General features: G+C 39.5%; 1 protein-coding gene across 3 annotated transcripts in view; it reads right to left on the bottom strand.

The window, feature by feature from the left end:
* Nucleotides 1-232: 232 nt before the first annotated feature.
* The window catches only part of RIMS2 (regulating synaptic membrane exocytosis 2), a 1,859,827-nt gene continuing 1,841,088 nt past the window's right edge, over nucleotides 233-18,971 (bottom strand). For all 3 annotated transcript variants that reach the window (XM_086966100.1, XM_086966101.1, XM_086966099.1), the window contains 4 exons: nucleotides 15,981-16,093; nucleotides 9,565-9,666; nucleotides 8,773-8,912; nucleotides 233-3,220 (listed from right to left, as the gene is read on the bottom strand). In XM_086966100.1, coding sequence (XP_086822226.1) covers nucleotides 3,002-3,220; nucleotides 8,773-8,912; nucleotides 9,565-9,666; nucleotides 15,981-16,093 — 574 coding nt within the window. In that variant the 3' untranslated portion in view covers nucleotides 233-3,001. The remainder of the gene's footprint in view (nucleotides 3,221-8,772; nucleotides 8,913-9,564; nucleotides 9,667-15,980; nucleotides 16,094-18,971) is intronic.

Below are 18,971 nucleotides of genomic sequence, written 5' to 3'. Positions count from 1 at the left end.
ACATGGAAGCATCAGGCAGAGGGAAAACACTGGAAAAACCAAACGTAAAGTTGACCAGTTAGCTCTACAAAGAGATGCATGGAAAATACACATTGTAACTAGCAGAACTTTGTTTTGTTAGGAATGCCAGTCCACCAACAAAATGAAATCCCTCACTTTTTCATTGAGTGAGGTCAACTGAAAATTAAGTCTTAGTACGACATTTGGAAAGTAAACCATCACATAACAAATCTGTAAAGAAAATGTTTTATTTAAAGTGTTAAATACCATCACCAGAATGAATTTGATTTACATTAGTTGGTTTTCATTACAGGCCTATTCTGCCCTTATTCTCCCCAACTGTATGTCCATTTGCTTTTAAAACGTACTATGTACAAGACAGCAGTGGTCACTGGAATAGTGCTATTTACACAACTAAATCATAAAGTTGCAGACATGTGAATTAAAAAAAAATACATCCACATTTAAATAAATACTGCATAAATGACAAATATGTACACATTTTCATAATGGTCATGTTCTCCTTAATAAAATTAGAAACAAGATTTTATTCAGGGATATGCACAAAATAAAGTATTACTGTGTCTCTCAGAATCAGGAAAACGTTGTATACATATATCTATAGAGATATACATATATATATTTATATATAAATAATCTATGGGATATTGTAATTGATGTCTTTTGTATTTTCATGTTGCTGGTACATAGGTATCTAAATTATTTCAATACACATCATTTCAGCAGTTCTCTCATCCAGTTTATATTGATACGTTATCTCAGTACTGCATCAAACGACACATAGTCATGGTACATTATACTGTACCACATAAAAGTAAAAGGCATTTTAAGTGTTACCCATTGTTCCAGTTGCACTCACACGAGGCAGAGATAGTTCACAATGGGTAGCATGTGAAACTATATTGACAAACAAAAAGAAACACTCTGTGTGCATGGTTTTAATTGAAAGGTAAAATGCTATATATTCTTCAAAAATTATTGCAAGATTTTAACATCAAACCATGTGTACTAAAGGCATGTTCAGAACCAATAAAAGGGATGCTTTGTTGTCAGGTACTAACAACTTAAACTCTTAACAAGTCACAAGAAACATTCAGCAGCACCCAATGGTAGTTAATACCTGCATGCTTATTTTCAAGCATTACCGTGTTTTGCTTTCAGGATATTGCTGATTATATCATACAACAGCCTGTGCTTAAACAGTCTTTTTTGCTTTCATTAGTTCAACTTCAGATAAAGCATGAACACTTTCACTGGCAAACTGGAGATTACTAACAATGTAGGTCCTAAAAATATGAAAAGTTGTACTTTGCAGCAGCAGTAGCATAGCACATACAGTAACTGTTCATGAACCCCCTCACACAGATGTGTCTGGCGTAGTGCAAATTAAAGAAAAAAACGTACATTTACTTCCTGATAATGTCACATTCATATTTATTTTTTTACTCCAAAACTGTTGAAAATAACAGTACTTCAATCCCTGAATGAACGATGCTGGGTGCTGACAACAGATGTTTTAAAAACAACTGACAATGATCACATGATTCCAGTAGTTTGCTGTAGTATTCAATTTGAGGGTGAGAAAAAAATGAAAGTTACCATGCACTGTACAGTAAATTGCAAAAAGTTCAAATATCGCCTTTTGTTTTAAATACATGCTGAATTACTTCAATGTACTCCCAAGACATGTTGCAAAATCCATTTCAACATGCTTGAATTAAAGAAAGTTCTTAACAATTTTTTTTTAATTATTCAGCAATGCAGAAACATATCTGCACCACTGAACCTGATGAGGGCTTAAATAAGTGTTATAACAAGGGCAGCAGTTTTAGAATACCAAGGTCAAATAGGGGACAGTAAAATAAGAAAGTGATAGGTAAGAGAAATACTTGATATTGCAGTAGGAAAAGAGAAGAAAATATAACAGAAAATGTATAAAGAAGTGTACAATTTGCACATTATGTTGAACTTTACAAGGCATGTACCTTTTACATTTAAATAAATTTAATATGTTACATTTATGCCTTTCACATGAACAGAATTTTAAATAGTTTCTAAAAAGTATTTTTCATTTTTATTATTATACGTCTGCCAAAACACAGACTTTGATTGGTTCAAAGAATGGTAACATGGTATGTCTTTGTCTCACACTGTGGCATTCTCTCCCCTTCAAAAACCATGCACTAGTCAAATTTATTTTTAAAAATAATATAAATTGTTGAAAATGGCTGATTTATTTTTTCTTTTTTTGCAAGTTGCAGCCCCAAGAAAATAATTTAAGTGTTCAGCTAAATCTGTGTCCATGCAAAAAAAGTTTTTTTAATATCATACAGTACAGTATGTATCCACAGAATCGGTTTTCCACAGAGGGTCCATCACATTTTGGGTTTCACTGCAGTGGTAGGAGAAGATATGATGGCTGCCATAACTGATTGTGCATTTTCCAATAATGATTGGGATTTTTTCGTTTTCTTTTAACAACTGTTCCTTATAACACTGGAATTCCCACATTCCTGGCAAACTCTTTCAGTATTTCCTTCCGGGGCCTCCTCCGTGTTTCACTTAGAACACAACATCGGCGGCGCAGCCCTCTGTTTGTGGCATAGCCAGGCTTTAGGGTAGATACGGAACGAAAAGGGAGCAACAAAATAACGTGCCACTGGAATTCACTTTTGTTGCTGGAATTCACCTTGGTTGCATGAAACTGGTCAATTCGCTTCGCTTTATTAACCCATGGCTTCAGATTGGACTACAATTGAGCATCACTGAACTTCAAACCCAAAAGTCCTCTCTTGCGCCACTCCTTCACCGGACAGCCTTCTTTAGGGCACAATGTGTGCAACTTCCTCTGAGAATACAGGATCACTTTGTATCCCTTGGAACAGGCTCAGAAGACACAACATTAAGCATGCAGTGTTACCAGGGTCTGTGACCTGTATTTTTGTAACGCTGGTTGCAATGACAAATGTTTACACAACTGCTATGAGCGAGCATACGAAGGTCCTGTTGAACTTTCAAGAGAAGACTGAGATGCCCTTCTAGTTAGAGGGGCTAACGTTGGGTCCACTAAGGAGGAAGGGGGAAAAAGTTTGAACCAACCAATCACCATATTGGACAGGTCCAATTCATCTAAAAGTATCTGTGCCACACCCATGAAGCTTTTGTGATCCATTCGTCCATAATCTCCCCAAACGATTATCTGTTGAATAAAAAAAAAAGTGAAGCAGTGAGAAATAAATTACATTTTTTCATGATTTATAGTTGGTAATCAGTATGAAAGATGTCATTTGTCAAGGAAAGTGGACAACAACAGATTCTGCTAATAACCAACGGACGTTACCAAGAGTAAATATACAACATTTTATTCATTAACAACGAGTTAGTGATCAGTCATGCAGAGCTGCATAATGCTGTAGTAATTTCTAGACAGTCACACATACCGGCCATCATATATATTTTTTTCTTTTAATTCTGCTTTTGATTACAAATTTCACACTCTCTCTGCATTAAACGAACCTCATTTTCCGAAACTAACATCTTTTTACATAGTGGACAAATGCCTTTTCTAAAATCAAATCACAGTCTGACCCTTAACAGAGAACTAAATAACGCCTAAGATTGTGGAGCCAATTGTATAAATCAAGACCATTCAGGTCAGTTTTTAAGCCTGAAAAAAAGTATGTTTTGATTACCTATTTGCCAGGATTTTGTATGAGCCTTTCCATTGTGAAAATAACCTGAATGAGACCATGTCATTTCTTGCATAATATTTGCAGTATTAGCTGTAGATATTATTTTACTCCCTACAGCACATGAATATGGCACCTTTATAGATAATACAATGTGGATCGCACAATCGTGAACCATACGATGGTGGCCCCCAGGGCACTGTCAAATGATGCTGAATGCTTCAGCTGAACCTTTCTCAATAAAGTTTTTTTACACAACATAAACCAAAGTCTTTCTTCTTCTTTACAGGATTTTTAATTCATCCTTTTCAATTTCAACCATGTATGCTGGTAGTTAGTAGATGTAATCACATTACATTTTCCTTCATTTTTCGAACATAAATTCACATTTCACAATCCATGGAAAATCCAATGCATTTCGCCCATAGGGCTTCATCAGGGAAATCTATGAAAAAATGTATATATCTATCACCAAATCATATGTAAATGTTCTGTTTCATCACAATGTCATATTCTAAACACAACTAATGCTAATAAAGTTAAAAAACCATTACCAATCAAAAATATATGTAACCACTTCATTATAAACGATTCATGCATTCCTAGTCTGTTGTTATATCAATTCCTTATGAGTTCTAAGCTATGCACTACTGGTTGGTTCATCAAAGACTTATAAAAATATGCCGTGTCATATATGCGTTCTAGCGTGCACAATGTTATCAAAACTGCACCTTAGTTGCAATGCCTATCCGGGTTAATCGTAATTCATAAAGTAACAAAACATGTTACGCGCTGTTTTCTGGAGTTTACTAAAAGGGATCGGCATTTCTTACCCGTGACGAGTGAAAATTACGTGCGCTTCTCTCAGTGTCTACAGCGTTCAGAACGATCTCCTCTGCCGGTGGCGTGTGACGTGCTAACCGGAAGTGTGTGGGTTTAAAGACCCAATGTGTTTAAAGGAACAGTGTGTTTAAAGGAACGGTACCTTCAAAAAAACATACGCGCTAACTAAACCAACGTGTACACTCATAGGTCAATACTTATACATCAATAAGAAATACAGACATATCTCGTTTTAAAATGGTTAGTGCATGATAGTCAACAGAGAAATCAAAGAGTCTGTATGCCAGTCACGAAGCTCATGTGTAAATACCATCCTCATAAGTGGATCATAAGTAACAGCTGTATTCCACTCTTTCATTGATTCCATGAGGTACCAGGCTCTGTAAATAAAAGATCCAGTGATTTTCTCGCATAAGTAAAGTTTTTTTATTGTCCTTATCTTTTTTTCAACGATTTCAAGGATGCAAGCCTTTATTTGATTAATTTGGTGTCTATGTTCCAAAAAATGAGTAGCCAACGTGGATTTCATCACTTTTGTTCGGATATTGCTTTTGTGTTCTGTTAATCTAATCTTTAGTTTGCGTTCCGTGTGCCCCACGTACACCTTGCCACATGGGCATTTGATTAAATAGATGACATTTTTGGTATCGCAGGTTCCTGTGACTGCTAGTTTTATTTGGTTTCCTTTCATCGGATGTCTGATGGTGTTTCCTTCCAAAATATTATGACAGTTACTACAATTTCGGCAAGGGATAGTTCCTTTGTGGATTTTTTTGTCCTTTTTGTTATCCGGATATTTGATGATTTCACCCAGATTTTTGGCTCTGGTGTATGCAAACACGGGTTCCTCCAAAAAAATGTTTTGGAAGTCTGGTTCTGTTTGTAGCATTGGCCAATGTTTTTTAATTGCTTTCTTAACCAAATGGCTTACAGTTGAATACTTGCTTACGCATGTTATTTTTATATCCTTCTTGGTTGGTTTTGAATCAAGTAGCATCTCTCTGGATTTCAGCTGTGCCCTTTGTTGGGCTGTTCTCAATGTACTTTCTGGATATCCACGTTTTTTGAAACGTTGTAACATGTTTTCTGTTTGTGTCAGTGATACTTGGGGGTCTGAGACAATCCTTTTTACTCGCAATAGTTGTGAATACGATAAGTGTTGTTTGAGAGGGCTGGGATGGAAACTCTGATATATCAATAGGTTATTTCGATCCGTTTTCTTAGTATATAATGTAGTCTCAAAATGATCATCTTCTTTCATGATAGTCAGATCTAAATAATTGATCTGTTTGTCGTGGATTTCTGATGTGAATTGAAAAAAGTGAATCTATGGAGTTCAGCTGACAGATGTTTTTGATCAAGTTTTCTTTATCTCCTTTCCATAGTATGAATATATCGTCAATATATCTTATGTACATCCGTAGTCCATGTTTCCATTGCTCATTTTGCATGATATGTTTTTGTTCGTATTGGTACATAAAGATATTCGCGTAGGCTGGGGCAGCTGGATTGCCCATAGATGTTCCCGACTTTTGTAAGTACCACCGTTTGTCACATTCAAAATAACTGTGCATCAACACGAAATTCAATAGCTCCATTAGAAATTTTTTTAATGGTTCATCATATTTCATCTGGAGCAATGCTTCCTCCACTGCCTCTATTCCCATAACATGCGGTATAGAGGTGTACAATGCCTGTACATCAATCGTACATAGGATAATCTCCAAAACATTTTTTTGGAGGAACCCGTGTTTGCATACACCAGAGCCAAAAATCTGGGTGAAATCATCAAATATCCGGATAACAAAAAGGACAAAAAAATCCACAAAGGAACTATCCCTTGCCGAAATTGTAGTAACTGTCATAATATTTTGGAAGGGAACACCATCAGACATCCGATGAAAGGAAACCAAATAAAACTAGCAGTCACAGGAACCTGCGATACTAAAAATGTCATCTATTTAATCAAATGCCCATGTGGCAAGGTGTACGTGGGGCACACGGAACGCAAACTAAAGATTAGATTAACAGAACACAAAAGCAATATCCGAACAAAAGTGATGAAATCCACGTTGGCTACTCATTTTTTGGAACATAGACACCAAATTAATCAAATAAAGGCTTGCATCCTTGAAATCGTTGAAAAAAAAGATGATAAGGACAATAAAAAAACTTTACTTATGCGAGAAAATCACTGGATCGTTTATTTACAGAGCCTGGTACCTCATGGAATCAATGAAAGAGTGGAATACAGCTGTTACTTATGATCCACTTATGAGGATGGTATTTACACATGAGCTTCGTGACTGGCATACAGACTCTTTGATTTCTCTGTTGACTATCATGCACTAACCATTTTAAAACGAGATATGTCTGTATTTCTTATTGATGTATAAGTATTGACCTATGAGTGTACACGTTGGTTTAGTTAGCGCGTATGTTTTTTTGAAGGTACCGTTCCTTTAAACACACTGTTCCTTTAAACACATTGGGTCTTTAAACCCACACACTTCCGGTTAGCACGTCACACGCCACCGGCAGAGGAGATCGTTCTGAACGCTGTAGACACTGAGAGAAGCGCGCGTAATTTTCACTCGTCACGGGTAAGAAATGCCGATCCCTTTTAGTAAACTCCAGAAAACAGCGCGTAACATGTTTTGTTACTTTATGAATTACGATTAACCCGGATGGGCATTGCAACTAAGGTGCAGTTTTGATAACATTGTGCACGCTAGAACGCATATATGACACGGCATATTTTTATAAGTCTTTGATGAACCAACCAGTAGTGCATAGCTTAGAACTCATAAGGAATTGATATAACAACAGACTAGGAATGCATGAATCGTTTATAATGAAGTGGTTACATATATTTTTGATCGGTAATGGTTTTTGAACTTTATTAGCATTAGTTGTGTTTAGAATATGACATTGTGATGAAACAGAACATTTACATATGATTTGGTGATAGATATATACATTTTTTCATAGATATCCCTGATGAAGCCCTATGGGCGAAATGCATTGGATTTTCCATGGATTGTGAAATGTGAATTTATGTTCGAAAAATGAAGGAAAATGTAATGTGATTACATCTACTAACTACCAGCATACATGGTTGAAATTGAAAAGATGAATTAAAAATCCTGTAAAGAAGAAGAAAGACTTTGGTTTATTTTGTGTAAAAAAACTTTATTGAGAAAGGTTCAGCTGAAGCATTCAGCATCATTTGACAGTGCCCTGGGGGCCACCATCGTATGGTTCACGATTGTGCGATCCACATTGTATTATGCAACTCCTGAGCAGGGAGCAAACCCCAAGGAGCACGCCATACACAGAAAACTTGTGAAAAAAAACACTGTTGTGCACAGTACATAACCACATTTTTGACCTTTATAGATAATTCAGAGGGTCCCAGGTCTGGAAAGGGTTTGGCGCTTCTGGGAGTGCACTGCAAACAAACAATGAAGTGCCACACATCTAGTGAGCCCATCCCACTGAAATGCAGTACTTTGCATATCCTTATTCTCAGCTGTTGTCATCTAGATTTAATAAATGTAAGATTTTGAACACGAATTTTGGACTTTCAGTTTGCTTGGGTAACAGTAAGCAAATATTTTAGTGATATGTAGGTCAGTTTACAAATGTATTTTATGCATTTATACTGTGAATTTACGTAACAAAACACTTGCTAGACAAATGTTTTGTGTTCCTGGTGGCCACTATTAAAATTTTGACCACAATGTATTTAGTATTTGTGTAAAGTTTCACAATATTCGTTTTGTTTCAAAAGGTTTCATGGTTTGTTTTTAAACAACAATCACTATTAAAAACGTAAAGCGTATATCATGTTTTTGTGAGTAACTCAATGAAAGTTTTGGAAGAGCAAATAAAGATGTAAGACATCAACAATTCCAAGATTTGAACTAAAAACAAAATAATTTGTAAAAATACAGCCCACGGTATTTTATTTTCCAAACGCTGAAGACTTAAGATGCATCTAAACCTTGAGAACTTCAAGGAGAAGAATGACGAAATGCACAATTGTATTTCACCTTTTTTTGGTAAACATTGCAATTTCTACAATATTCATTGACACAAAACAACCCCTTGCACCTAAATATTCTGATTTATCTTTAGTTAACAGCAAATCATAATAACAGCACTAAAATGCAAAAAATACACACAAACATGATTCTAGCCAAATAGACAAAGTTACCTGCAAAACTTTTCCCTGTGGGGATTCTTCGAATGACAAAAGTTGCTGGTAAAGAGGTTCCAATGTTTTCCTTGCAACTTTTGTTTTCTTTTTGGCGGTGCAGACTCCGTTGTCTAAAAGGTACACTTTTACATACGGGGCTGATGGGAAGTAAGTTTAAGAATTATTTCAGAGAGTAAACCATTTTCTGAATAATATAGAAAGCGTGTTGTCACAAAATGCTCATTATTAACACAATAGTTGACAGTAAATAATAAAGACTATTCAAATGTGCGTATAGTATAAGCAGATACATGACTGGTGAGTTAAAATAATATGAAAGGACCGGTAAATGGAATATAAATGGCAGGACAAACAAAGGAACGTTTCATTGCACCAAAATGCCTCGGCAGTGCCTTGTATTGCTGCTTTTTCATACACATGCACCTTTCCTTGGCTTTCGGCAGACAGAGATTAATGACTGTTAGCCAATCAAATATTGGGTACACTGAAAGTCAAACAGTGACATTCACAAGAAAAAGTTTATTTGAAATTTATTTCAGAAAGTATAGTATACCATGAAACTACAAAGGTTTGTTAAATAATAACTTGTGTTTATATGTATGTGGCGATTCTTTCGCAGAGGTATGGTGTGTTAATCACTTGTATATTTGAAATTAAGGTTGTATACACAACTAAATAATTGGCACGCTGTTTTGCTTTTCTGTTATTTTCGATGCAGCAGCACATCGGTGAAAACAGTAATGCTCAGTCATTTGCATCATTGCTTTGCAATACTTTACGAAAAATTACCTGGTAATGCTTTTGAGCCGGGTTTAGTAACAAGGCCACGGGCTCGTATCACTTCCACCTCCAACTGTCCCTTCTTTTCCATCATTCCAATTTGGATATCACCTGAATGAGAAGGTTACTAATTAATATTACACAAATCACAACTGAATACAAAGAAATCCAAATTCCTATTAAAATCAGTATTGAGTCCTTTCCCGACCCTTTGCTCTTTTTTTAAAGTATTTTATAAAAATTCTGAAACTTGCATGTGACCTTTTAATGCATGGTAAGAGAAATAAAAGTACTATACAGTTCAATGTATAATCACATCAATTAAAGACATGATTTCATATAAACGAAACATGAAGGTCTCAATCCTCGTAGAAAAGTTACACACTACTTATCTGGTTTCAATCAATTCTTAGTCAACAAATTCGGAACGATGTTAGATATAGTTTGCCATCCACCTTTACTAATATGGCATTTAAAACTGCAGAACCCTAATATCTTCCTTACCACCTTGGGGTGGGGTTCAAAAATAAGCTTACGAAAAGAAACATCTAGTGTGAAGGCTGGGTAGAAGAGATGAACTGCCCTGCCGGTTAGATGCACATTCCTCCATGTGTCTCTCGAAATTCCAGTCAGTCACCCAGGCCTTAACCCCGTAGATGTTCACATGCTCATAGTCCGAGGAGGGAAGGAAATGGCTGATTCCTCGCTATGACAGCAAACCTCCTCAGCATATCAGTGGCCTGAGCCTCCAGCGGGAGCTTCAGCTTTATCTTGTACAGAAATTCACAAGTGCAAGACGGGGCAGCATTTGCAGCCTGTGGCGCACTTGTTCCGTGCATGATGCTTGTCTCAGAAGTTCTAATGACGTGACAGAAGAGTTTCACTGTTGGCCTGCTTCTGGTGTACACTGTTTCAATCTGTGCCCCTTCCAGCTTTCTGGAACAGCACTTAGCGCCAATGTTTCACTTTTTTATGAATGTGCCCTGCACCCAGTCTCTGAAGTGGCGGAGTTAAGGGGATATGATGGGTTCTTTCACACAGCGAGCCTCCAGAGTATTCCGAGCCTTAGTTGCTCCCGGCCGCCTTCATTTTTTCAGGCGCTTCCCTTCCTAACCCGCCCCCGGCTTTGCCGAACGAATTGCAGACGTTTCATCTGTTGCCTCCGCCCTCGGACCCAGGAACCACGCGACCAGCGGATTGCGCACAACACTGCCTGAACCCGACAACCCTGTCCTGAAGATGATCCAGACTCACAGGGATCGAAACGCCGTCGACATCACAGCGCAACTCTATGGCGCATCTAACGTTTTTGGCTCTTGAAAAATGTATGACATCATGATTTAAGTAACTAAAACTAAGTCCTACGGAGCCACCACTGTATATTTCTTTGTCACCTTGCGCCGTTCACGCTGTTCACATTCAGCACTTGCATCATCACCTTTCACCAAATGTATATATCGCCACTCACCAAGTGCCTTCGGGTTGTCACATAATTTCCTCTGTACAGTGCTGCCTAACTGTATTTCCATGTGAAACACCCTTTTTTGAATTGGTGAATAACAAGCTCTTAAACCATATGAGTCTCCTTGTTTCTTTTTTATGTAATGCTTACTGCATACACCATTGAACTGCCTTAAATTGATACCTGTTGGGAATTGTTTTTTATACACATTCTACACCCATCCCGACGTGGTTTATGGGTTTTACTCCTGTTGTTCTTTCACATGTTCATCCAGACAGCATTTAAGCCAGCTACATCTGCTGTCTAATTCACCTTTATGGTCCGTGCTCAGGAATGGGACTCCAGGTCTAACCTAAATAAAAAAACTCCCTGCCAAATGCTGAGAAGTTTGTTTGGGATAACTGCCCCTCCCAACTTCTCTGGATATTTTGCCCCACGTTCCCAGTGGCATAGGTCTCCTGCAAAAAGGCAAACTGGACCCCTACGTCTCCAACATGGGCAAACATTATGTCTCCTTGCTGGGGTGGCAATGCCCTAAACTTTCAAGTCAGAAATGGGTACTTGGTGTTCCAGGCATGGAAATTTTGTTAAAGAAACCTATACTGCATCATGGATGTTCGGTCCATCCTCCATTGACCGTCAAACCAGCTATGTTCATCCACTGAAATGTGTGTGTTTTGCAACCATAAATATCCTCGGGTAAGATACAACTTCTCCCCCCAGGGCAGAGCAAAACAATACTGATCCCAACACACCTCAGCCTATTGTAACACATTCAATCTCTATTTTCCAAATCAGAACATCAATAAGGTAAATTCTACTTAAGGTTGACTACAAGGATTTAAAAAAAGGGAGGAGGTAATTTCTACACCTGCTCAACCCAGTCAAACTCCTCAGCCTAGAAATGTAGCATTATTATCACCATCTGCTCATCCTTTGCTGTGTCCATGTTAACTTACTGCAGCTAGAGTTTGCAAGGTCTCGAACTTCGTGCACCCCTTCGTGTTGTGGGTCCCTATGCTGTAGCCCACATTGTCCTCAGCCATCGGGGTCACCACCAATACCTGAGATGTGATCCGACACGTGGGATCCTGAGTCTGTGTCTTCTGAGTTACTATTAAGTTTACTGTTATTCCCTTTTTTTGGATGTTGCCTAGCTTGCTTTATACTTTCCAGCACCACTGTTCTATTTGCAACCTTCAAGTATGCCCAAGGCCTCCTGAGTCTCGCACATCCGGTTATTTTTCTACATTGGACCAATAGTCCTTAATGTGATGGTGCAACTGTTTATCCATGTTATTCATGGTTTTCATCCAGTCCTTTGTTTGCCACTGTTGTATCTGTGAGCAAAATGAGATCTATTTCTAGCTATTACTTTCAGTTGTTCCAGAATAAGAGAATGTACCTCAGTCCCACTGTCCATAACCTACTTCAGGTAGTTGCAGGTATTCTGGACAGCCATAAGTGTAGTGTAGGACTAAATTAGCAAAAGCACTGTCATACTAAATGGGTGCCATTTATTGTGCACTCTGCAGGATAATATCAAGGTCCTATAGCTTAGGAGCTTCGCACTGATCATGTGAGGTCTGAGGCCAAGGCAAGCTCGACAAACCAGTGACTGGTGCGCCCTTTAAATCACAAAGAATTTGGACAAGCCTTGTGGTTCCAATACGTACTCAAGCCAGTCTTCCATAAATTGTTTGACTGAGGAACCTTTGGCTTTTTTGAGTCGCCCCAAAATGCAGATATTGTTCTGCCTTGAACAATGTTCTGTATCTTGTACTCTACATTCCAGGTTCCTTGTCATCTCCTACAGGTGCTGGACCTGCTGTCATAATTTAGCCAGCTCAGGGGTTAACTCAGACCCTTGGATTCCTTGTCTGTTCTCAGCAAGGTGACCACGAGCATCACATTCTCAATCTTCAGCTCTATCATTAACCTGGCTTCCTGAATGGTTAGCAGAATGCCGTCAAATTGATCAGTATCTATTTTCACACATCTCAGTGTGCGCATGGCAGAGACAGAACACAGTCTCATGATCTCATCCTCCGAAGTGAGGGCCAATGTAGTCATTGGGGCAGTTGTATTCCACTCCTGTCTGCTCAGAGCAGGAGTTCCATGTACCTTCAACCATCAAAAGACCCCGATGCCTGCGCAGTGCAGGTTTCCGCAATGGGCAATCTTCACGTCTGTAAAGTTGACGGCAGGCGAATGCCTTGCGAGCTATTCTATGTTGTTGGTAGCTCGAGCTTCCTGTATTTTTAAGGTTGCCAAGTGCTCACGCGCCACCTTGTACAGGACTCCTGAAGAAGGGGGGCTCTAGTCCTCAGCCATCCACTCACCCAGCAGCAGCTCATCTTCCTAGATAAGTACAACATGCTAACAGAAGACACAGGCAGCAGTAGCGGGTCAAATCATCAGCATGCTGCAATGCAGCAGGTCTCTACTCCTATTGCAGGTGCAGATCTTAGGCCAGGGCCTCCATAAAACACATGCTCTAATGCATGACAGCAGGCCCGTGTAGCTGCGCTTCAAAGTCTTCCAGCAACTCCCACCTCAAAGATAGCCCCCTGCCTCTCTCTTACGGGATCAAGGAGTTTCTGCCTCTGTACTCCTGTCTACCACGTCGGCTCCCAGCTTCACAGATCACTGAATCTTGCCTCTGGTGAAAGCCGTTATTTGCTGGGCTGCATTATTCCGCAGTAGAATGTCGGGCTGTACAGGAGCACAGCAGGGAAGGCTTCCACCCAATGCTAGCTCTGCCTTGCTCCACAGACCCTTTGGCTACTCAATTGTACCTCCATTTCTTTGACATTAGACCAAAACAGAGGGAAAGCTGTTTTAGGGAAACCCCGGATAGTCCTATGATTTCTTTTTATATATGACTTGGACATCTGTGCCCTTCCAATTTCCATGGTCAAGGGGGCTAGATCTGATGCTTTAGGCCATGTCCCAGAGCAGTGCTCTACAGTGTCTAAAACATTTCATGCAGGGGTGGTAGGAACCTATTATGTCTTTTTGCATTTCTAGAATGTGTATGTGGTGTGTTAAGTAGGACAGTTAGGATGAATGGAGACAGAAGCATTTTGCCTTCAATGTTTTATTTATGACAAGAGGTATGAAAGTTGATGCCCAACTTACTCAGCAAATATTGTAGCTGGAAATTCTTCTGCTATGCAGCAGAGGATCATAACAATTCTTGTGGGTGATAGAAGAAGTTATGAACTTCACTGGAAAGAGACACTGCTTCAGTAGCTACAACTATGCTTTGTTTGTATTCTACTGTACATATAATTAATCCATCTTAATGACCTATCATTCCAGCACGTGTGTTCAACCTTCAAGTGCTATGTGTTTGTAAGTGATAGTTTATGTCTCAGAGAGGCTACAGCCATCGTATTCAGCCTTTAAACCAGCAAGAGTCTCTTATGTTCCAGACAAAGCATTGCCATTTCTCAAGATTACACAATGTGTGTTACATAAACTAAGTCGCACCTGCATATAGCAAACAGATTGCATGTGGATGTTTAGATTGTGTATATTCTGTTTAATTAGTAGTATTGGTGCATCAGTTCCGTGATGCACTCTCTTAATAAATAGCTACAATTTTTCGGCAAAGATGAGTCAGTAAGGTAAACTATAGCAAAAAAACAACCGCTGTGACCTGCAGGTCATAATTTAGAATCATCGAAAGGACAACTCAGTCTTCCCTCCTTACAAGGTCACAAATTAGGAACCCTTAAACTAAGTAATGGCATCACCTTTTTATATACAGTGCATGGTGACAGCAAAAAGTGGCTTGAATTCTATTTCAGGGCCAGAGGCGAGGATTATGCTCAACTTTCTTTCTTTATTCATTCCAGCAGCGTTCATCTTCAAAAAAATGACCTTTCCCACCAAGCATCAGGAAAAGACTACAAACAAAAGTTCAGTCAAATCAGGTCTTACCCATAACGTCAACTGTATCCTGGTCAACCTCTTCTTTCTATCCTGCTTCCAGTCAGAGGCGAGTAGACATTTCTCTTTCCTACAAAAGTTATTGTATTTATGTACTTTATTTTGCTGAATACGGATGCTTTTTCCTTCATAGAGTCCTGCCGTGGGAGTGCGAGTCAGTGCTCCTCCTGTGTTTTCTGGGACGGCTCGAGTGCAGTGAGGCAAATTAATACTGCTGCCTTCCAGGTCCATATTTAAGATTTCGAGGCTCCCTAAACAAGACCCGTGACAAAAGGGCACTCTGTGTTTTAAAGCCTGTTTATCCCTAGTAAGGTACCATGCAGGAATACCAAGAGGAAGAGTCCATTTCAGTCCTTCTCTTGGATGATGAATCCTGTGAGGATGTGGATGCCTCCATTCACCAGGACATAGTGGCGGCCATGGGGCCCTTTGAAAGACGCCTAATGAAGTTGGTGCATTCATATGCCAAAACCTTAGAGCTGCCCCGGTCGCACTCTACGCCCTCTCGAGCTCTACAGAACACATGACCCAACAAACGCAAAGGGGATCCCCCCATGGATCCTAGTGCCTTTGAGAGGCTGAAAAAGGCCTTTTTGGCGAGCACAGACGCTCCGGAAGACACGGAGGACGCTTTTGATTCACAGGCAGACTGACCGAGTGCCCTCCAACCTAGGATACCCAGTGCTTTAGTCCACTGAGGCCATTTATATGACAACCATGAACTAAACTAAGCTAATTGGTAAATGCAGTGGGCCTGATTCATAAACTGCTATTTATAGTATGCAAAGTAGTACTACAGTAGTACTGTTTACTGGAATATGCATTTCACACAGCACATACATCTTCATAGTTAATGCCAGCGTTGTAAGCATTCTGGTTAGATGGGGCCCAATAAGAGTTCCACATAGGGTACACATCGATTTTGAACCATAGCACGAGGTGTCCTATTTACTCCAGTGTTCTTGTTTTATTACATGTACACATTGCAAACAGCAGACCATCTTACCCATCGATGGTGTTGCCAACGTCTGGCGCCCGACCAACTGTGCAGGACCGAGTCCATCCAGGAAATCACTAAACTGGCTGTCAGAGGACAATCGCACACCGGGGAAGATTAGGCTAAAGGGAGTAAACAATGGAAAATTTAAAAAAAAGCATTAAAAAATAGTTCTTTTCAATTTTAAGTGCTTTTTAAACAGGATGTTGTCTCTATAGCAACCCCGGTGTTCTCATGGCAACATCATTGTCAGTACTGTCAGAGAAGAGCTTAAATGCGGTTTAATCACAGCCAGTGTCACAAGATGTTAAAATCGGTATTTGGGTGGGCTTAACCCCCTGAAATAAGTGTTTTTTCTTAATTTCCTTTACAAGTGGGAATTTTTACTACGTCTTTCTGTTGCAAAAGAGACCATTATTAACTAGTGTCTTTGCAGGTTGTAAAGGAGGAGCTAAAATAAAGATTATCTGTATGGGAAATCAACTTACTAGTTAATATTCAGACACAGATTGCCTAAATATGTAGTGCCAGTTTTGACAACCTTATAGACATCTAAGGGGATGGGATGTCTTACAACATTCACTAATTCTGGAGGTTTGATTGAAGTAAAAAAAAAATACAAATGCTATTTGTCAAGAACTCTCACGACCCTTTTCTGAGCACTCTGACACAGTTCTTATTACTGTTCTTTTTTTTTTTTTGCATGCTCCCCAGCTAACCTATTTTTCTATACGATTTCTACTTTTTTTAAATGTTCCTCCTTCCTTGTGATCCTTTTCTCATTAGCCTCCATTCCCCATCCTTTTCTCATCTTGCACCTGTATTTTGACACACTTTTAATATTTCTCCTTCCTGCTACCACTTTTTTCATTTCTTTTCTGCTGAATGACAATCACATTACTGATGCCACCACTCAATCGCTATTATCATCTCCAAAGTTGCGATCAATCAATATATTCCCAGTCAAGTTGTTGGCCAGATAAGTCTTTACGTTTTTTTTCTCACCCAATGTGCATTTTCAGCACTAAAGTAGCAAGTGTACTTATTGGGAGGGAAATCCCTTTATTTGTGAATACCCATGTGTTGATCCCGAGTGGAGGAGGCGTTACCACTTTCATGCTATTAGATTTCCCGGCGGCTTTAGACACCAGCGACCATTCTAACCTGCCCCTGAAACTTATGCAGATGGGAGTGGTCTCCATTGCACTTAACTGGATCAGGGCTTACCTGAAAGACAGGAGCCAGGCTTACCTGAAAGACAGGAGCCAGGCTTACCCGAAAGACAGGAGCCAGGCTTACCCGAAAGACAGGAGCCAGGTGTTCTCCCTGCCTCCATTTCTTTCTGAATTTAAACATCTTCAAAGTGGCGTCCCATAGGGATTGTCATGGAACACGCCACCCTTCTAACAATGCACATCAACTGTGGCAGCGCTCATCTGATAACTTGTATTTCCTATCTACACCAATGAACATGAATCAAAAACGCTGGTATGCCAGAAGGATGTGGTTGACTGTTTTCAGTCCTGTCTTTTCCATGTCTTTATATGGATGGCAACAGTCTCAAGAAGAACTGTAATAAAAGACACAAGGTCTCTGATCTCGTGCGGTCCCCTTTCTTTCTGGATTTCTGCATTGTGGCCGACCTCCCGGGCTCCTCCTCCAATAACAGTTTGGTAGTTTGTAACCTCGAAGTCCTCTTTGACCTTTATATAGGCATCCACTTGTTTTCTCTATTTCCACTTTTTTGGGCATGGAAACATCCTCTATCTAATGCTGTCTAATGCCCCATCAATCGAATGCAAAATATACAGAACACAGCTGCGAGGCTTTCACAAGATATAAAAAATAACCAGTTTACTGCCCAAATGTCTAAACTGCGTGAGCTACTCAATGCAACAGCACCGACTTTACGGCACTAGAATTGAATGAACAAGTGCTTTTTTATTCCGACAGTCTCGTCTAACTTAAAAAATGCAAACACCATTCCTCTGAACACATCTTGAAACCTACCTCCCAGGATCCTTATCAGAGATCTGCTGCCACAGCCAAGGGGGTTATCTTTCTCCTCTTGTGCCTCCGCTCTTTAGAACTCGTTAGCTCTACAACCCTGCCCTACCTGCAACCATTTCTCTACCTTTTATAAAATACTAGCCCTTTGACAGCCTGTGATGGTAGCACATGTTTGCAGTGCTTAATTTGTTAAAAAAAACACTATCAGCCTGATTCATGAAAGACCCGTTTTGCGAGTCTCTAATAGCGATTCATAAGGAATCGCTATTACAGGCTCGCAAAACGGAATTCATGTAGGAATAGCCAAAAAAATGTGATTCCTACTTATTCCTTATTTGCGATTAGCAAATTGCTAATCGCAAATAAGGAATAACTCCCAATTCATTCCTATGGGCCAAAAGGCCCATAGGAATGAATGAGGAGTATTCCTTATTTGCGATTAGCAATTAGCTAATCGCAAATAAGATAGCGATTTAAAGGGTGCCAGGGGTGTCCAGAGGACACCCTGTAGCACCCCTTAAATGCTAATTTAAACAGGTATTGCGCACACACATGTCCAAAGGACATGTGTGTGTGCAACATGCAACTCAGAAAAATGCTTTTAAAAGCATTTTTCTGAGTTTTCGCTATTTACCACGAGGTTTGACCTCGCGGTAAATAGCTGCCCGAAATTGCGATTTCGCAATTTGAAAATGGATGATGAATTGTATTTAAGGAATCTCAAATAGAGATTCCTTAAATGTAATTCCTCGCAAAGTTGCGAATTCGCTATTACCGTTTTTTGCATTTGGGATGATGGATACCAAATGCAAAAATCGCACTCGCAAAGGGCCAGATTCTCAGAATCTGGCCCTTTGTGAGCGCAATTACCTTTGATGAATCAGGCTGTAAGTGCCAGGGCCCTTCTCGGAAAGTCACTGCAGCTTGCACCACCCATACCCTGCCAGCACTGCCAATGACAGTACCAACGTAACTCCTAACCATTGCACT

This window comes from Lissotriton vulgaris, chromosome 4_1, assembly GCF_964263255.1.
Source record: "Lissotriton vulgaris chromosome 4_1, aLisVul1.2, whole genome shotgun sequence".
NCBI lineage: Eukaryota > Metazoa > Chordata > Amphibia > Caudata > Salamandridae > Lissotriton > Lissotriton vulgaris.
Note: the sequence above shows the minus strand (reverse complement) of the source record. Positions and strands in the feature narration are given on the sequence as shown.